General features: G+C 46.2%; 2 protein-coding genes and 1 long non-coding RNA gene across 4 annotated transcripts; 2 read left to right on the top strand and 1 right to left on the bottom strand.

The window, feature by feature from the left end:
- Positions 1–378: 378 nt before the first annotated feature.
- LOC101753571 (potassium transporter 19) lies at positions 379–5151 on the top strand. Its single transcript, XM_022823986.1, is given in 8 exon segments — positions 379–779; positions 888–1110; positions 1236–1484; positions 1569–1619; positions 1723–1983; positions 2081–2133; positions 2253–2400; positions 2493–5151. Coding segments are annotated over 8 exon segments (2229 nt in total). The 5' UTR covers positions 379–659; the 3' UTR covers positions 3617–5151.
- Positions 5152–5201: 50 nt separating this feature from the next.
- Positions 5202–9768, bottom strand: LOC106804543. Its single transcript, XR_001393337.2, has 3 exons — positions 9549–9768; positions 9404–9449; positions 5202–5587 (listed from the first exon to the last, which is right to left on the bottom strand). It is a non-coding gene; the product is annotated as an uncharacterized LOC106804543 (long non-coding RNA).
- Positions 9769–12090: 2322 nt separating this feature from the next.
- On the top strand, positions 12091–17312 carry LOC101761262 (probable magnesium transporter NIPA8). 2 transcript variants are annotated; one of them, XM_004952541.3, is made up of 14 exons: positions 12091–12409; positions 13159–13459; positions 14567–14654; positions 14744–14805; positions 15100–15185; positions 15287–15360; positions 15547–15649; positions 15735–15863; positions 15979–16078; positions 16177–16296; positions 16376–16466; positions 16545–16602; positions 16714–16813; positions 16893–17312. In XM_004952541.3, the coding sequence occupies exons 2-14, from the start codon at positions 13367–13369 to the stop codon at positions 17046–17048; spliced, it is 1260 nt and encodes a 419-aa protein (XP_004952598.1). In that variant the 5' UTR covers positions 12091–12409; positions 13159–13366; the 3' UTR covers positions 17049–17312. The 2 variants fall into 2 exon arrangements, with proteins under 2 accessions (XP_004952598.1, XP_004952599.1); XM_004952542.3 differs by having other exon boundaries at positions 16548–16602.
- Positions 17313–17802: the final 490 nt, after the last annotated feature.

The following is a 17802-nucleotide window of genomic DNA, read 5'->3' on the forward strand; positions in this document are numbered from 1 at the left end:
CCACCTCCAGCCAGTTCCGTTCATCGTCTTCGCTCGCAACCTCGCAAGGCGGCGCCGGGCCAGAGAGATCAGAGATCGATCTCTCCAGATTTGGCACCGGAGAGGCTGTTCTCCCAGCGGGGAGATACGATGGCAGCTGCTGCCCCTGTGAATGCCGTGCGTATAAGATGGCGACAGGGCAGCAGGCGAAGGGATTTGCTATCCTTGAGCGCGGCGGGGCAGATATAAGCGTCTCTCCAGACCCTCATCCATCCGGATCCCGGGTATCTCCTCCGCCGTCGTCCCCGGCCTTCTCCTCCCCGGGATCTCATCTCACAGCTTTATTCGCTATTAATAATTTATCTGTTTCTCGTCTAGTCAAATATATAGTAGAAACATTGTTCATCCATTGCATTTTCTGTTTATTTGTATTGAACTTCTGAACCAAACGGAGCCCATCGTTTCACATTTCTCCGTGCCGAGATCATCCTCCTGGCTAGCTGTTGACAGAAGAAGAGTGCCTGATCTGCATAGTTTTCTTTTCGGAATATTTTGAGAATTTGAGTTTCGGCTTCTCACAAGAATATTTGTAACAGGCCGAGCACCGGGATCTGAAGCCTATAGAGGTTCCGTAGATCGACCATAAACCCCGAGATCACTCACCAGCGAGGAACGAAGAGATGTCAGCAGCCGAAGCCGCCGCCGAGAGCCCCGCGGCGGCAGCCGAGAGGCTCAAGCGCCATGACTCGCTCTACGGCGACGCCGAGAAGGTCTCCGGCGACAAGTGCCACGGCTCCGGGGTCAGGATCACACGTTTAATTTAGCTCACTTCCCGTCGTGCGCTACTTAAATTGTTCACAGATAGACATCATCGGTAACACGGATTGGGATGGCGCGCCGTCGTGCAGGGCAGCTGGGCGCGGACGCTGATGCTGGCGTTCCAGAGCGTCGGCGTCGTGTACGGCGACATCGGGACGTCGCCGCTGTACGTGTACTCGAGCACCTTCCCGGACGGCATCCGCCACCCCGACGACCTCCTCGGCGTGCTCTCGCTCATCCTCTACACCCTCATCCTCATCCCCATGCTCAAGTACGTCTTCGTCGTCCTCCACGCCAACGACAACGGCGACGGTGAGCTACCTACCTAGCTGTCGTCCTCCGTTACTGACATCGATCACTACTCTTGTTCAACCGGAGCAATGCACTGCGTGTGATTGACACGGCATGGTTATGGTCCATATGAATGAATGAAACAGGCGGGACGTTTGCGCTGTACTCGCTGATCTCGCGGTACGCCAAGATCAGGATGATCCCGGACCAGCAGACCGAGGACGCCACGGTGTCCAACTACGGCGTCGAGGCGCCCAGCTCGCGGCTGCGGAGGGCGCAGTGGCTCAAGGAGAAGCTCGAGTCCAGCAAAGCCGCCAAGATCGGCCTCTTCACCATCACCATCCTCGGCACCTCCATGGTCATGGGCGACGGGACCTTGACGCCAGCGATCTCTGGTACGGAGCGAGATGGCAATAATTATTTGTGCCAATCGGAGCACGTCGATCGATTTGTGTTCCTGATGGATTCTGTTCTTGCAGTGCTGTCGGCAGTGAATGGGATCAGGGAGAAAGCGCCCAACTTGACTCAATGTATGCTGCATCTTTCACATACCAGTTACTGACTCGTGAGCCTGCTTATGGCATGGTTGATGGCTAGCTTTAGAACCGGTTTCCGATGCCGTTTTTGCTACAGTGGAAGTGGTGTGGATCTCGGTGGCCATCCTGTTCGTGCTCTTCTTTGTGCAACGCTTCGGCACCGACAAAGTCGGCTACTCCTTCGCCCCCATCATCTCGGTGTGGTTCCTCCTCATCGCCAGCACCGGGATGTACAACCTCGCCGTGCACGACGTCACCGTCCTCCGGGCCTTCAACCCCATGTACATCCTTCAGTACTTCAGCAGGAACGGCAAGGAGGCCTGGGTCTCGCTTGGGGGCGTCATCCTCTGCATCACAGGTATGTCTTCAAATAGACCTACTGTCTGTTTCGAACATTTGATGATGCAAAACCCCGTGCTTGATCTATCAAATTCGATGTCCATTCGTGGAAACAGGCGCCGAGGCCATGTTTGCGGACCTTGGCCATTTCAACATCAGGGCCATTCAGGTGCCAACAGCCATAGCCTAATTTGATTTAGTGTTTCCCTCTGCAGTTGTCGGAACCGGAACATCTTGTTAGCTGTTATAGTAGCTACTCCTTACCAAATTATTCGTTCGCTCTTGCAGATCAGCTTCACCTGTATCCTCTTCCCCTCCGTCTCACTATGCTACATGGGTCAGGCGGCCTATCTGCGCAGATTCCCCGAAAACGTCGCTGACACCTTCTTCAAGTCCATCCCGGGTACAGCCGAATGATCGATCAATGGCTTGTTTGGCTTGTTCATGTGTTCTAGTAGTAGTAAGAAATTATACATATATGCAAATAAATGTATGTCAAAGCTGAAGACGTGAGCTAAAACAATGCAGCGCCCATGTTCTGGCTGGTGTTCGTGGTGGCGATCATGGCGGCCATCATCGCGAGCCAGGCCATGCTGTCCGGCGCCTTCGCGATCCTGTCCAAGGCCCTGTCGCTGGGTTGCTTCCCGCCGGTGGAGGTGGTGCACACCTCCAGCAAGTACGAGGGCCAGGTGTACCTCCCGGAGGTGAACTTCCTGATCGGCGCGGCCAGCGTGGCCGTCACGCTGGCGTTCCAGACGACGACCAACATCGGGAACGCGTACGGCATCTGCGTGGTGACGGTTTTCTCCATCACCACGCACCTGATGGCGGTGGTGATGCTGCTGGCGTGGCAGACGCCGCCGGCGCTGGTGGCCGCGTTCTACGCCGTCTTCGGCTTCACCGAGTTCTTGTATCTGTCGTCGATCCTGTCCAAGTTCGCCGAGGGAGGGTACCTGCCCTTCTGCTTCTCGCTGGTTCTCATGGGGCTCATGGCGGCGTGGCACTACGTCCACGTCCTGCGCTACTGGCACGAGCTGGAGCGTGCGGTGCCGGCGGCGGAGCTGGCCGCCGTGCTGGCGCGGCACGACGTGCGGCGGGTGCCCGGCGTGGGCCTGCTCTACTCGGAGCTCGTGCAGGGGATCCCGCCCGTGTTCCACCGGCTGGTGGACAAGATCCCCTCCGTGCACGCCGTCTTCGTGTTCGTCTCCATCAAGCACCTCCCGATCCCGCGCGTGGCGGCGCCGGAGCGCTTCATCTTCCGCCGCGTCGGACCCATGGGCCACCGCGTGTTCCGCTGCGTGGCGAGGTACGGGTACACGGACCCGATGGAGGGGCACGGGGAGTTCGCCACGCTCCTCCTCGAACGCCTCAAGGTGTTCGTCCAGGAGGAGGCCGCATTCGCCGGCGGCGACCGGACGGTGGCGGCGGCGATGGAGGAGGAGCAGCGGTTCATCGACGGGGAGGCGGCGCGCGGGGTGGTGTACCTGATGGGCGAGGCGACGGTGACGGCGGCGGCGGGGTCGTCGGTGGTGAAGAGGGTGGTGGTGAACAACGTGTACGGGGTCCTCCGGAAGAACCTCCGGGAGAGCCACAAGGCACTGTCCATCCCCAAGGACCAGCTGCTCAGGGTCGGCATCACCTACGAGATATGACCCGATCCCTTCTTGATTCCTAGGGCTTGTTTTCCTGTGCTAGCTCTAGCTCCTCCTTAGTTCTAGCAGTTGGAGTGACTGTTCATTAATCTGTTGTGCACAATGTATTTGGATGGGTAGTGACTAGTAATAGTTATCTCTGTTGCAAATTGCCAAGCTTCATTCCATTCCATCTACCATTCACCAGCCGGCCATTCAGTGCTCACATATCGCAATAGCCTGAATAGCCACTGCGAGAAAGTGCAGGGGAAACAGTCAGAAGTCGCTGCAGAACAGCAGAAACAAAACATTCCTTGTAAATTGTACTCCATTCATGCCGTCCTTTTCAGTTGCTGTCTTGCAGAAACTGTAAATTTCTCTGCTCCTTTGTCCTTTCCCTTGTCTGCTGATATTCAGAAAGATGCAGGCCTCAGCTCTGAAACTGTAAATCCATAAGCTGCTGAACCAGGACGCCAGCATAGGGCAGTCCGGATAACGGCTTTGGCGCTTTGTTTGTTCTGTATTCGGTGTCACCGAACGAGCCAGGCCCTCCCTTCATTATCAGTAAACAGTGCATGGCTCCTGGAGAGAAGATGAAACACAGGCACAGCTTGCTCCAGACTCCGGAGTGAGTAATGACCAGACCCAGCATGCTTCTAATGATTTGTTATGTACAGTTCCAAAGGGTATCAGGGTATCAGGCAATGCTCAATGGCGAAGTGGACGCCGCTCGATTGAATCGAGTTGCAGCAAATGATGTTTCCCTCATGGTTTCGCTACCAGTTATGAGCACAGAAGCCCCATACTTTTGGGCTTCACAAGAACTCGAAAAATACCTGATAACATCCAAGAGGCGAGGTTAACAGAGGTCATAAGGCCAATCCTGACAATATCACCAAATAACCGACAAATTAAAGTCATGTGTAGAACTTTTGAACCCTGCTATTCACCATGGTAGCAAGACGCCAAATCGGTGAACGGTTCATTTGACATACATTTCAGCCTCTTCTGGTAACACAGCTTCTGAATTGGAAGACATGACGTAGAACTCTTCAAACCTCCAGGCTTCATGCAGCTCAGAAAACTCCAAATACTAAAACAAGGGCAGATCTCACAGTTGCACCAAAGAGAGGAGGTTGATACCACGGCAAGCCGGATATAAAAACTGCGGCCAACGTTTGTCTCTTCTGCCGGATCTCACAGTTGGCATCCTCCCTTGTACCGACGAAACCGTCCCCTGCCTGCTCTTCACACAGATCGCCTCAATTTTATTCCTCCATCTGATTGCGACATCATCTCAAGAAAACAACGTTATCAATTTACCACCCAAACAATCCATCTTGACGCTGACAAGCTAGTTTAATCCCCAGGGTGAAACATGACATACATTAGGGCCTCTCCTGTCGATAATTGCAAGGCATACAGCTTTCTAAACTGTAAAAGATCAGCAGCAAAAATTACCATCTGCAGTCCACAGTTTTATAGATCTTTCTGGTCCTCCAGATGGGTTATCTTTCTGGTCCTCCAGATGGGTTTTCTATCAAAAGAGTGGCACACCAGGCATAACAGTAACCAGAGTGCAATGAAATGAGCATACAGTAGAACATAGCTCAAGACTACTCTTTTTCCGTGGAGCTTTGCTTAGCAAACTTCAGGATACTGACAAATTCTTTAGAAACAATAAGCGGAACATTCGTGCTGATGAGGCAATCAGATTCGCATTCCATGGGTTATAATAATAGCGTCAGCATTGCAGTCATGATGCTGACTGAAAGTTAAATCAACCATTTCCCTATTGTCTAATTGCAACCCCTTGGTTCCGTTGTGCATAAATCACCATCCCCCTTCACCTTGCTGGCACCCTCTGCAACCAGTATCTGGACTTCCAAGCAATGTCACACACGTCGGAAGAAGAATCCCTGAACAACTTCCAGCAGCAGGCGAAGCTAGAAGCTTGTGCGGCTGGGTCAAGCAAAGGTGACACTGTCATGCCTGCAGTGAAAAAGAGACGAGGTCATCCAGGAAATCTAGGTATGGTGCTTCAATTTTTCAACTAGCACACTTGGTTTCTTAAAGCATTTAATAACATCACTTTTCAACTAATGTTAGTCATCATGCCATAAACAATGAATACATGCCTAATTTTTTTTCCAATCAAGATTGCATGACTGCATGAACACACGTGCAAGTGCAATATAAGAAACTCATGAATGCTATGTTTAAAAGAATGATCTTGGTTCTTACTTACGATTTTATGAGAAACTAAACAAAGGAGATAGATGAAGAGTGATCCAAATTTCTGAAGTGCAGTAGAAACTATATGTAACAATCTTACCTTATCCTTCACCTGAGAATCCAGGTATGCAAGAAAAATGTTATTATGCAATGTTGTTTCCACTTTTTACTAAGACACACATGATATAGTGTTTTCACCTTAGATTATAGTTTTCAACAGTTTTTTTTTTGTTTGGCCATTAGTATCAGCTATATACCTATCCCCGCAATAGATTGTTTAACTTTGTTCACACTCATTCCCACCAAGAATTGAGATATATAGATGGAACCAAAGGATTCTTAGATATAGTATCATAGTAAACCAAATCTTGCACTTTATGGCACTGTGATTCACTGACAACCGAAGTAGCAAAGAAACATGGACTGTTTGATAGGTCTAAATGTATGACATGATTAGAAGTCTCAATGTATGACATGATTAGAAGCTGAAGTGATAAACAAAGAGAACTTGAATGAGCACTTCAACCTGTAACAACCTAACATTGGTTTATGATATTCCTCTGGCAGATCCTGATGTGGAAGTAGTGGCTTTGTCACCTAAGACACTCCTTGCAACAAACAGATATATATGTGAGGTCTGCCTCAAGGGCTTTCAGAGAGACCAGAACCTCCAGCTCCACAGGAGAGGTCATAACCTACCATGGAAGCTGAAGCAGAGAAGCAGCACAGAAGCTAAGAAGAAGGTGTATGTCTGCCCTGAGCTCACCTGTCCTCACCATGATGCCAGCCGAGCTTTGGGCGATCTCACAGGCATAAAAAAGCACTACTCCAGGAAGCATGGGGAGAAGAAGTGGAAGTGTGATAGGTGTTCAAAGAAGTATGCTGTTCAATCGGACTGGAAGGCACACACAAAGATATGTGGTACCAAGGAATACCGATGTGACTGTGGAACAATTTTCTCAAGGTATGTCACTCTTCAACCAACAACACCATAGACAGTAGTTAAACGAGCTACACTTGGCTGTAGAATGATCAATGAAGTTAACTGTTCTTGTATCACACTGTCATACTTCTGCACGTGTGACTCAATGAAAGAAATGCATGATTATGACTTTATGCATATTATTCTGTTACACAGGCTAAATATTTCAAGGTATATAGTAGTTAACAACCGCAGCTACCAAAACAAAAATGGGCAAAGGATGGGTCCTTGAGTGCTGAGTAAAGCATATGTGTCAGCGCTAGCCATGATAACAAAGGTTTATGTGCTTAAAAGGAAAATATACTCAAAGGAAACTCAAAGTCTGTTCATGTGAAGTACAAGAACTGGAAGGATACTTATTTATGTGTTGCCTACGAGGCTACTCCAATTTAATTAAAAACAAATGAGCTTACCAGTTCCCATAGATGTCACTGTGTCAGCAACTGAAGCAATGCAATGCCAATGAAATATTGAGTTTTGGCATTACTTGACATCATTTAGCACTGATGGGTGTATTATATATGAGCATTTATATCTCACATTTCAATATGAGCATTTATATCTCACATTCAACATATGAAAATTCACGCCTTCAAATTTCTATTGTATGTTTATGCAGAAAGGATAGTTTCATCACACATCGAGCCTTTTGTGATGCACTGGCTGAAGACAACTCCAGGGTTAACCACAGCCTTGCAACAATGGTGGGAAGCCTGCATGGTCACCAGCAGGATATCTTTTCACATGGAGTACCTACCTTCCCCGCTTCACCAACTGATGTGATAGCAAACATGTCTAGCAATGACCATAATTCAGACAGTCATCTGAGATCTTTGTCCCCTTACGCTCTCATTACAAGGAACACAGCATTGTTCTCCAACCAGATATCACCCAAGGATTCAGGCTTTCCACTTGATGGAAGTGCATCAAGCTACCCTTATATGTCCATGAATTCTCCATACATGTCTGCAACTGCACTGCTACAGAAAGCTGCAGAGATGGGAGCAAAGACCAGCCAGGATCCTATATCACCATTGCTCCTAAAAAGTTTCCCAAGTAATGTGACTACTCGTGATCATATGGACATATCTTCTGGAAGCCAAGGAGATTCCCTTGGGAATTCAGCAGCTAATAGTGTTGGCATCAAGACAGCTGAAGATGAGGGCTCTTACATGAGTGGTCGCAGTAACATTCTGATGAACTCACCATGGGTGAGTAGTTACAAACCTACTACAGTGCCTTTAATTGGACTGATGAATCATCCATTTGCCATGAGATCAGAAAAGGAGAGCCCTGGCATATTTCCTGGAAGTCAGATGCAGCACAGCAGGCAGGAAAATATTTCAGGGGTAGGAGATGCTGGACTAACACAAGACTTTCTGGGCTTAGGAGGCAGTGGGAATTTGGAAATGAGTTCTGAGACTTACAATGCAGATGTGACAGCATTGAGCTATTCTGATGAGCAGCAGAAGCCACAGGAACATATCTACTCTTACCATCAGTCATCTCTTGACTCAACTGCTTTGGAGAAACCCATTTGGGAATCCTAATGCAGACATTTTACTTACTCTGGTAGTTCAGCTTCGGCAAGCTGTCCTTGAAGCAGCAGTAGCCGTTAGGCTGGTATTAACACGTGCCAGGCAGTAAAAGCCTTGTTCTGTTAGGCTAAACAGGGTTTAAGAGAGCATTTCTATAGGATGATTAAAAGGGGTAGCTCAGTATCTTGTCTGCATCAGAGTCACCAAAAGGATAGCTTTAAGGAATTTCTGTACTTTCATTCAAGAGATATCAATAAATACTTTGCATTCTGTTGGAAAAGGAAAGCAGGACATGTGGATGCAGACTGTAGAACAATCCATGGGGATCAACAATTTATTTTATTACAGTTACAAATAAGAACCGCATGCAACGGATTTTATTGCTTTTTTAAAGTAGAAAACGTCAGATTTATTGTACTCTTAATATTATGAGGCTTTAGTTATATGAATGTGGTGTTTCCACTATTTTCCCACAACTAATGCCCTGCTCCGGAAGCCATGATCCAAATTCGTTTGGACCCTGAAGTAAATTCACAATGTTGCTTTGTACTCATACTTTAATGTTTTCTACATGACTTCTTTTTATGAATGCACCATGAATACCAATCTATCTACATAGGGGATAAAGTGCAAAAGATGCCAAATGTGCTCCTAGCATTAAGAATACCCATACATCAGAAAGTTCCATTGATGTTGTAACCGGAGAAAATCCAAAAGAGCAAAGTGATGCTAGTGATGGTTGAGCCATGCCTGATCCATAGACCATGGGCGGGTCAAGAAACGGTACGCCAGCACTAGATTGCAAGACCTATTTTATACTGAATCTGATGAAGACATGTCAGTTTTGTTGGCGTGAGAAATTTTTCAGTCGTATACTGTATGCAAGTAACACAATGCCATGCATCGCACATTTGTACTACAGAAACATTTATTGACCGAGGTCACAAGCTACACTTTCAAAAATTTGTATCATCCATAACTCCGAAATATTGAAATGAGATGTCTAGGCCAAACTTGTAGCGACTAAAAATCTAATCTGGTAACTGAAGTTACCTCGATCTAATCCCCAGGCTCAGAGCAATTTCTTCTGGTATCCAATCTGCAAGCATCAGAAATTTCTCTAAGGAATTTCAACTGAAAGCTTAGGATGGGATATTTTTTTCCTTTTGCTGTAAAAATCAGATTGAGGTCTCTCTACCAGCACTCCAGTAATATCGGCAAGTGGGGTTGGGGGGGGGGGGGGGGGGGGGGCGCGGATCCCTCGCCAAGGGGAGAGCCGACTAAGTTAGGTAGGCGCTGTCTCCAACGGCGCCGGAGGATGGCGACCGCCGGCGTGAGGTTGAGCAGCCTCCGCCGTCTCCGCCATGGCCGCCGGCGCTGTCGGTGGAAGGTCCGTCTCCCCCGAGACTAGCCGAGGCCCGAGGGGTTTTCACTTGGGCCCTTTTGCATGCTCTGGGCCTTTTAGGCTTGGGCTTCACACGGGCAAGCCGAAGCCCATCCGCAGCTGGATTCCGTACACGTCGGCCACTCGGCGGCCGTGCAAGGCATTCGTGAGCTCGTGACAGCAGACTGCCATCATCGTCCCGTTGCGACCAAACCACGGACCAAAAATGATTGGGAAGCACGTTTGTGTGTGTTTGATTGACTCGTCAAAAGGGTCAATGGCCTAACCACACCCACATGTCACCGTATTTGTTTGGCACACTTCATCACACAGGAGGAGAAAGAAAGTGCACATGTTTGGTGGAGCTAGCTAGCGAGATCAGTTCGAACTCCACACTCCACTGGTGGTTAGCGAACGCGGACGGCCTAACCGACGATATAAGAACAAAAAAGGCTTTGCTTTTGCATGCCAAAACTCGGTAACAACCGTCGGTGCAACAGCTAGCACCTCGACAGCGCGCAGTGGGGATGTACATGCCCCAGGGCCTAACCCAGTAGTAAATCCTCCATTTCCGGCAGCCAAACGAACGTGGCATTATGCAGGCTGTGCAGGCCAAATTCCACATGCAAAATGACCTGTGGGCCCGACAAAAAAACGACGTGGCAAGAATCTGGCCTTGTTTGACCTTCGGGTACGCAGTGGTAAAACCAGTAACCAAGCCTTGTTTGACCATGACCAGCGACTCCCGAGCCGTGGCGATTTGGTGAAGGATCCTCCTCGGAGCCCGCGCGCTGGGTCAACGTTACTCACATCGCCGTCGCCACCGGCAGCCGGGGCCGAAGCAGCGACTGGTGCGTGGATGCTGGAAATGGAAGCTCCCTCTCCTCGCTCACATGCTCCATGCCTCCATGCTTAAAAAAGCGGAGGAGATCGGTCGAGTAGTAGGAGAGCTAGCGAAGGCTCACAAAACTAAAGGGAAAGGGGAAGAACGGCTTGATAATCAAAGGTGAAAGATGCCCGACAACGCGTCCGTACTTCGGAGACAGGCACTGACGACCCGCGTGCAGCTACAGGAGAAATGGGAGCTCACAGATCGTGCTTATTCAAAATTAGTTCTATTTCTACCTAGATATACTATACCTGTATCTTTACTGACGGATCATCCACACTTTATATAGCTAATTATTGTTCATTTAGTAGATGTACAATGTGCATGTGATGATTTTATCAACCTCAAGATTTACTGGCATAGTAAAAGGATGTTTATGCGTGTTAGTGTCGTCCGCAACCACATCATAGCATGCGTGCGTGAGCGTATTTGTTTAACCATGTTTCTAAAAGAAACCATTCAAAATAATTTGGTTTATCATCAAGTCTTCGTAAGAATTTTTTACATGCTAGATTTGAAAATGGTTATGTTCTTAAATGATGATCCCTTTGTTCTTAAAAAAATTGAGTCCCTTTTTGTCTGCGGTAATACCATCATATCCCAAACGAAGACTCCAACCACACCACCATGGAAGGCGATTCGAAGCCTAACATGTTAGTCATCTAGGAAATTTGGAAAGAAAGGAACTCATGAGTGTTCTAAAAAGTCAAAGCGTCTACTATTTCCCTTTCGTGAAAATACAAGCTAAGGCAGATGTATGGATGAAAGGGGGCGAAGGACCGGTATCCTTGCTATTACAAATTAGATCTAATAATTTTATTTTCACCAGTTAGTTGGTTTGTACTCTTTTCCGCTATACCAACGAAATAGGCATGTTTGTAGCCGTTCGTTCAAAAAAACGTTACGATGTGGCCATAATATGCTGAAAAACCGTATAGGAGGGAAATCCAAAACGAAGATGTTGTGGAAAAGGGAAAGGACAAAAAGCAACTGAAACGACAGTTGAAAATTACCGCTACAACATAGAAATCTGAACCTCCGTCCCTCAAGGTTGGTAGCTTAGCTTAATTGTCCCTCAAAGCTAGCACCAAAAAATTGCAAACGAAGCAAAAGATGCTCCAAAGGTGACGGAACGAAAGTCCAACCCCCAACCGATGGCTGAGACCTTTGTTTCAACTCGCAGAAACGATTACCACTGCTATTCCTGTACTCCACCAGAAGAAGCACGCAACACGAGGAAGAAAGAAAAAGAAAAAAATATTTTTCTCTTGATGATGATGACGAAAGAAAAAGGAATTGGCCGGAAAAGCGAGAGACCAGCTGCAGGTTTTGCCCCGGCTGTCCGCCCGCCTGTCCCTCTCCCGGCCCCACCCTTCAGTGGCCCGCACGATTTGGCATCCGACGGCGCGCGCGAATCTTGACGTGCCCACCACCTCTTACCTTTCTCCCCCCCTCACCCCTGCCTTCCTCCCCTCCCTCGGGCCTCCTCGTCCACCACCACCACCACCGCATCGCAGCTTTCTTCGTTGCTCGCCTCGCCTCCTCGCCGCCGCGGCCACCCGAGCATCCCCTGCTCTCAGCCGCTGCCTTCCGCCGCCTCCGCAGACCCTCGTCTCGCCTCGCCGCACCCGCCCTCCTCCTCTCGCGTCCTCGGCGGACCTCGCCGTCAGCGGATCCGGCCGGCGGGGTGCCGTTGTGCGCTGGCCCTGCAGCGCGCGGGCAGCAGTGGAGCGGAGGGCCCCCCTGCCGCCCGCTCCGAGGAGCAAGCACGCGGCACGATTTGCTGGTGAGTTCGTGGAATCCACCCGAGCGTTCCGGTCCCCAAAATCAAAATTGAAATGCGCGCACCAATCTGGGAGCTGTCGAAACCCATTTCCCAATCGTTCCGAGGTTCAAAACCGTTAGGTTGCTCGCCCGTTCCCCCCAATTGTTATTGTTATCGTTAATGTTGCTTCGCTGCACGCGTTTACTGCTCAAACAATTCTATCTGTTTCGTGGGTATTGCTTCTTCTAGCTTGTGTTGCCGCTCGGACTAGTTAGATCTGAGACGGAAATGCCATGGTGCCCATTCCTTTACTTCTGCAAAAGGATTCGCTCCATTTCTCCGTTTTTGATTAGATCTGCCTGGTTTCTGATTCCGTGCCTGGTGCTGCTGCCTGTTGCCTTCCCAATTTAGTTGCTTAGATTGTCAGGTTTGCGCTGTGCTTGCTTAGGATCGTGGGTAGGCCCCCGTTTGGTGATGAACTCACGACAGGTTGCTGGAATGTGAGGTTGTTTCTATCTGGCAAGGACAATAAAAGATTGGTTTGTTGAAAAGGCGAAGGGCTTAGTGTAGCATGCCATTGTTAAACACAAAACTAGCTGTCCTCCCCAGGAATGTCCATCCTCCACTTTGGCAGCGAGTTGATAGGCCCTCTTTGAATGCCTTGTCAAATGATACCCTCTCTCTTTGAATGTCTCCTGAAATGATGCTATCCTTGATGGCACTCATCCCGATTGTGTGTGTCTGATACGGCATTTACGCCATATTTGCAGGCTGAGCTCCACACTGGTTCTTGGAGGTTTGTGACACACTACTGGGGTGAACACACCCACGGAAAAAAGGAAAGAAAAAAGGAGAGAGAAAGAAAGATCTCAATGGTTTGAAGTCTTCTGCCAAAAGCAAGAGCAATGTGCTGTTGTAGAAGGGGCTTGTTGAAGGAGCATCCCATATATTTGTAGCAGATACCTGTACGCTTGACTCATGGGTGACTGGGTTATAGGGGCGTTGATAAACATCGTGGGGAGTGTTGCCATAAACTTTGGTACCAACCTTCTGAAATTGGGCCATGATCAGGTGGATATTACTTGTCTTTGAATTATGCTCTTAGTTCTTTCTTATAATGTACTGTATATATGCTTCAGTGCGATGGTCAGGGGAAACATGCTGCTGCCCTAGTTCAAGCCACGGGGACAAAGGAGGGTGGAAACACTTAGTCTAAATCCTTCTTTTTTGCCAAAAGAAAAAAACTGAACCCTAGTAATATGTTTTCTGGTTACCAGTTGACCTTTAGCTGATTCCTCTACAGCTTTCATGAGAAAATGTTGTATTTACTCCCTCCGTTCCTGTTTATAAGGCGCACACGCATATCAAGATTCAAACTTTACCATCTTTGACCAATAATTTACTCAACAATTTTTTGTTTTTCAATATAAACTTGACATGGTTGGATTTGTAATCAAATGTACTCTCCAATGATTATAAATTTATAACCATAAATAATATAATATAAGATAAATGAATGGTCAAAGTCTAATTTAGGAGACCGTGCCATGTCATATCACGCCTTATAAACAGGAATGGAGGGAGTACTAATTAGGATCCTGATTAGCTAGTTCTAATGCACCTGAACATGTTGTAAGCTATAAATTTTGACAAACTATAGGGCATCACATCAAATATAGCATGATCTCCCAGGCCAATTTTGGTAACAGCTAACCTTTGCTGTGTTATTTAAGCATATTTTCTACTCCCTCCGTTTCAAATTGTAGGTCATTTTAGCTTTTCTAGGTTCATAGACATTATTATGCATCTAGACATAAACTATATCTAGGTGCGTAGCAAAAATTATGCACCTAAAAATGCTAAAACGACCTACAATTTGGGACGGAGGGAGTACATCAATACTGAACATCCTTTGAAATAAATGTGGTTGTGGTGATATATATGTGAAGATTAAAAAAGAATGACCAACCTATGAAAAACTAGGTAAGAAGGAGTATGCACTCAAGCTCATGTTGAAGAGAGCTTGAACTTGGGTGGTGAGGGTGTTCACCCACACGTCCCACCAACTGAACTAGGATCAGTTCCCCTATGTGGATATGATGTTGTTTTACGTGGCGGAACAAATGTTCTGTTTTACCTGGTGGAACAATAAAAGATTCTTTTTGTTTTGTTTGGCAGAGAGAAAAGCTTTCCGCTATTAACAACAGTGAGGGCAATGAAAAATTTGTTCCAAAATCAGTCATGCATTTCCAGACTTGGAGAATAGGTAATCCTGTGTCTTATAGAACTTAGTTACTAAGTTTAGAGTCCTTGGTAAATTAATTAAACTAACTTCAATGCTACATCTGCATTCAGGTATACTCTTTTTTGCTGCTGGGAACTGCCTCAACTTCATGTCCTTTGCATATGCTGCACAGGTTCGTTATGATCTCCTCAAAAGCAAATTTAGTTTAACATGCAGAAATAATTATGTTTTATACAGAAAAGTCATGAATGATTTTGTGTAAACATGTCATGACATTGTGGATTGGCTAGGACTAGCGTTTTCCCATTAGTTCTTGACGAAAAAAAATAAGAGATGCTTACTCATATAGTTTCCACCTCAGCTTGCTTCTTACTTAGAACTAATAATGCACCAATAATGTTTTCTTTTACATTTTCAGTCTAGAGTTGTAGTGTGGGAATTGATGATTTATTTTGTTATATTTCAGTCACTTCTTGCAGCTCTTGGATCAATCCAGTTTGTGTCCAACATTGCATTTGCCTACTTTGTATTGAACAAGACTATTTCGGTGAAGTATGTATGTTTCTTGCTTTCTGGTAACTGGAATGAAAATTACAATCAATACATGGAGTCATGGAATCATGAGATTAATAAAGGTTTTGCTCATGTTCCAGAGTCATGGTAGCCACAACATTTATCGTCTTTGGCAACATCTTCTTAGTTTCCTTTGGCAACCATCAATCACCTGGTATGGTTCCATCCACGATTTCTATTAGAGTACTATATATAGTCCTTATGATAAATTTAAACCTACATTACTTATTCTTGTTTTTGTTCTTAAACATCATCATCATGTAATTGTAGCATCTAGTCTTAACTTCGGTTTTTTCATGGTTCCTAAGTAGATTTGCTGATACTAAAATTATGTTGACAGTTTACACGCCGGAGCAGCTGATCGCAAAATACAGCAATTTGGTGTTTGTTCTTTATTGCATGTCATTGGTATTTGTGGTTGCATTCAACCATTATCTCTATAGGTGAGACCTTGCTCATATAATCCATTCCAGTCTCTTCACTAACAGGGTCATGCTCTCCCTTACCAGTTTTAAAACTTTGTTGCAGGAGTGGAGAAACTATTATTTCAAATAGCTCAAAAGATGCTGGTACATATTGGCGAACAATGTTGCCATTTTCTTATGCTGTTGTATCGGGTGCTATTGGATCTTGCTCAGTCTTGTTTGCAAAATCATTGTAAGTTATATTGTATTTCGTCAAGATCCATGCATCTAGTGTTACTGATTCTTTCAGGTTTATTTGATGCTGACTACCATGTGTTGTTTTCCCCTCCTTCCCAATTCCTGTCCAGGTCTAACATGCTGAGGCTTACTATGAGCAGCAGATACGAGTTCCATAGTTTGTTCACATACTCAATTGTTCTGCTTTTTCTGTGTACTGCTGGATTTTGGGTATGACTAACCTTAATGCATTGTTCCTGAGGGCTGAGCCTATTGTACATGCTATTTCTTTATGCACTGATTTCTAATTCAACTCCCCTATGGGACAGATGGCAAGATTGAATGAAGGGCTGTCATTATTTGATGCAATACTGATTGTTCCAATGTTTCAAATTGCATGGACCTTCTTCTCTATTTGTACAGGATTTGTTTACTTTCAAGAATATCAAGTGAGTTCCTGTTCGTGATATCAATGTGAATCTTGTGTTGCTCAATTAGAAACTGAAGGTTCTGTTTTTCCTCTGTCAGGTATTTGATACACTCAGGATAATTATGTTTGTATTGGGCATGACATTCGTCTTCTTAGGGATTTCCTTGCTAGCACCTGATGACAGTAAAGGTTTGTAAAAACTAAAAAGTTGATTTTCATGTGCTTTCACACAAACATACAAGACTTTGACTCCTGGTCAATTTTCAGCAGCTGACACCAAAGATGGTTCGAGCGCCACTGAGGACTCAGTAATTGATATGGACAGGTTCTTTTCCTTGAACCTGTAGAAAGTTTCCAGTTTGGCTCCATTGCATTTTGTGTTCAGTAAAATACTTGAATTTATGGTTTAACATATAATATAACCTGGACATTGCAGAAACGGAAAGATGCAGATGGAGGAGACAGAAGCAGATGATAGCAACTCCTTTGTATCTTCTGTAAAAGTAAAAGCAAAACGTGTATTGTTGAAGGCAAAGGTGATTGTCTTTCTTCCAACAGCTGATTCTACTGTAGATCTGTTACTGGTCTGCCTTCCTCATCTGATCTTATTTGCAGTCGGCATGCTCTATGTCCCTTGGCCTTGGGGAGGAGTCCATAAGCGCTTCGTCGGTGCTTGCAATGCCTATGGTCTCGTCAAGAACAACTGGCTTCAGAGGCAATGACCGGTCGAAGTATGTCCCCTTACGAACCACAGATTGGAGTAATCTATAGCCGATGGTGATCTATAGATACACAGCAAAGGTCTTTACTTTTGATGTTGCCTAGCGGATGCCAGTAAAGTTTTTTGTTGCTTCCGAGGGCAATTATTTGTTCTCCGCCATAGTTAGCTGTAACACCAGTGTATAGTTCAACGTCTTTTACCCCCTTGAAACACTGTCCATACCCAGGTTGTAATTCTTGGAAACAGCTGCCTGTGCTACATACATGTGTAAACACGCCGTTTTAGGTTAAAAACTCAAGTGATTCGATCCGTCTCCCGTTTGCCCTGCTATTACAGTGTGCTTGCGATCAGTTTGATAATAGTTTCTGCACTACCCATAAAATTGGCCCTTGTTTACTTTACCCCCAACTCCCAACTTTGGCACTATGCAAAAAGAAGATTCCCCATCACATCAAACTTGCGGTACATGCATGGAGTACTAAATGTAGACGAAATCAAAAACTAATTGCACAGTTTTGTTGTACTTTGCGAGACGAATCTTTTGAGCCTAATTAGTCAATATTTAGACAATAATTCACAAATACAAACGAAACGCTACAGTGTCGCATTTATGGCAAAATGCCAATTTTGGTACTCCCAAATTGGCAAGTAAACAAGGCCGATGTAGAGATCTTTCGCTGTCAGATCCCACGCGAAATGGACCAGGTCAAGTTTTACAGGTTGTGGCATGGAAAATCTTCCACGATGACAAGGTCAAAACGTGCTTTTCTGACGAGTCGGGAGAAATTGCCTGGCAGAAGAGCT

Source organism: Setaria italica, chromosome I (genome assembly GCF_000263155.2).
Source record: "Setaria italica strain Yugu1 chromosome I, Setaria_italica_v2.0, whole genome shotgun sequence".
Taxonomy (NCBI): Eukaryota; Viridiplantae; Streptophyta; class Magnoliopsida; order Poales; family Poaceae; genus Setaria; species Setaria italica.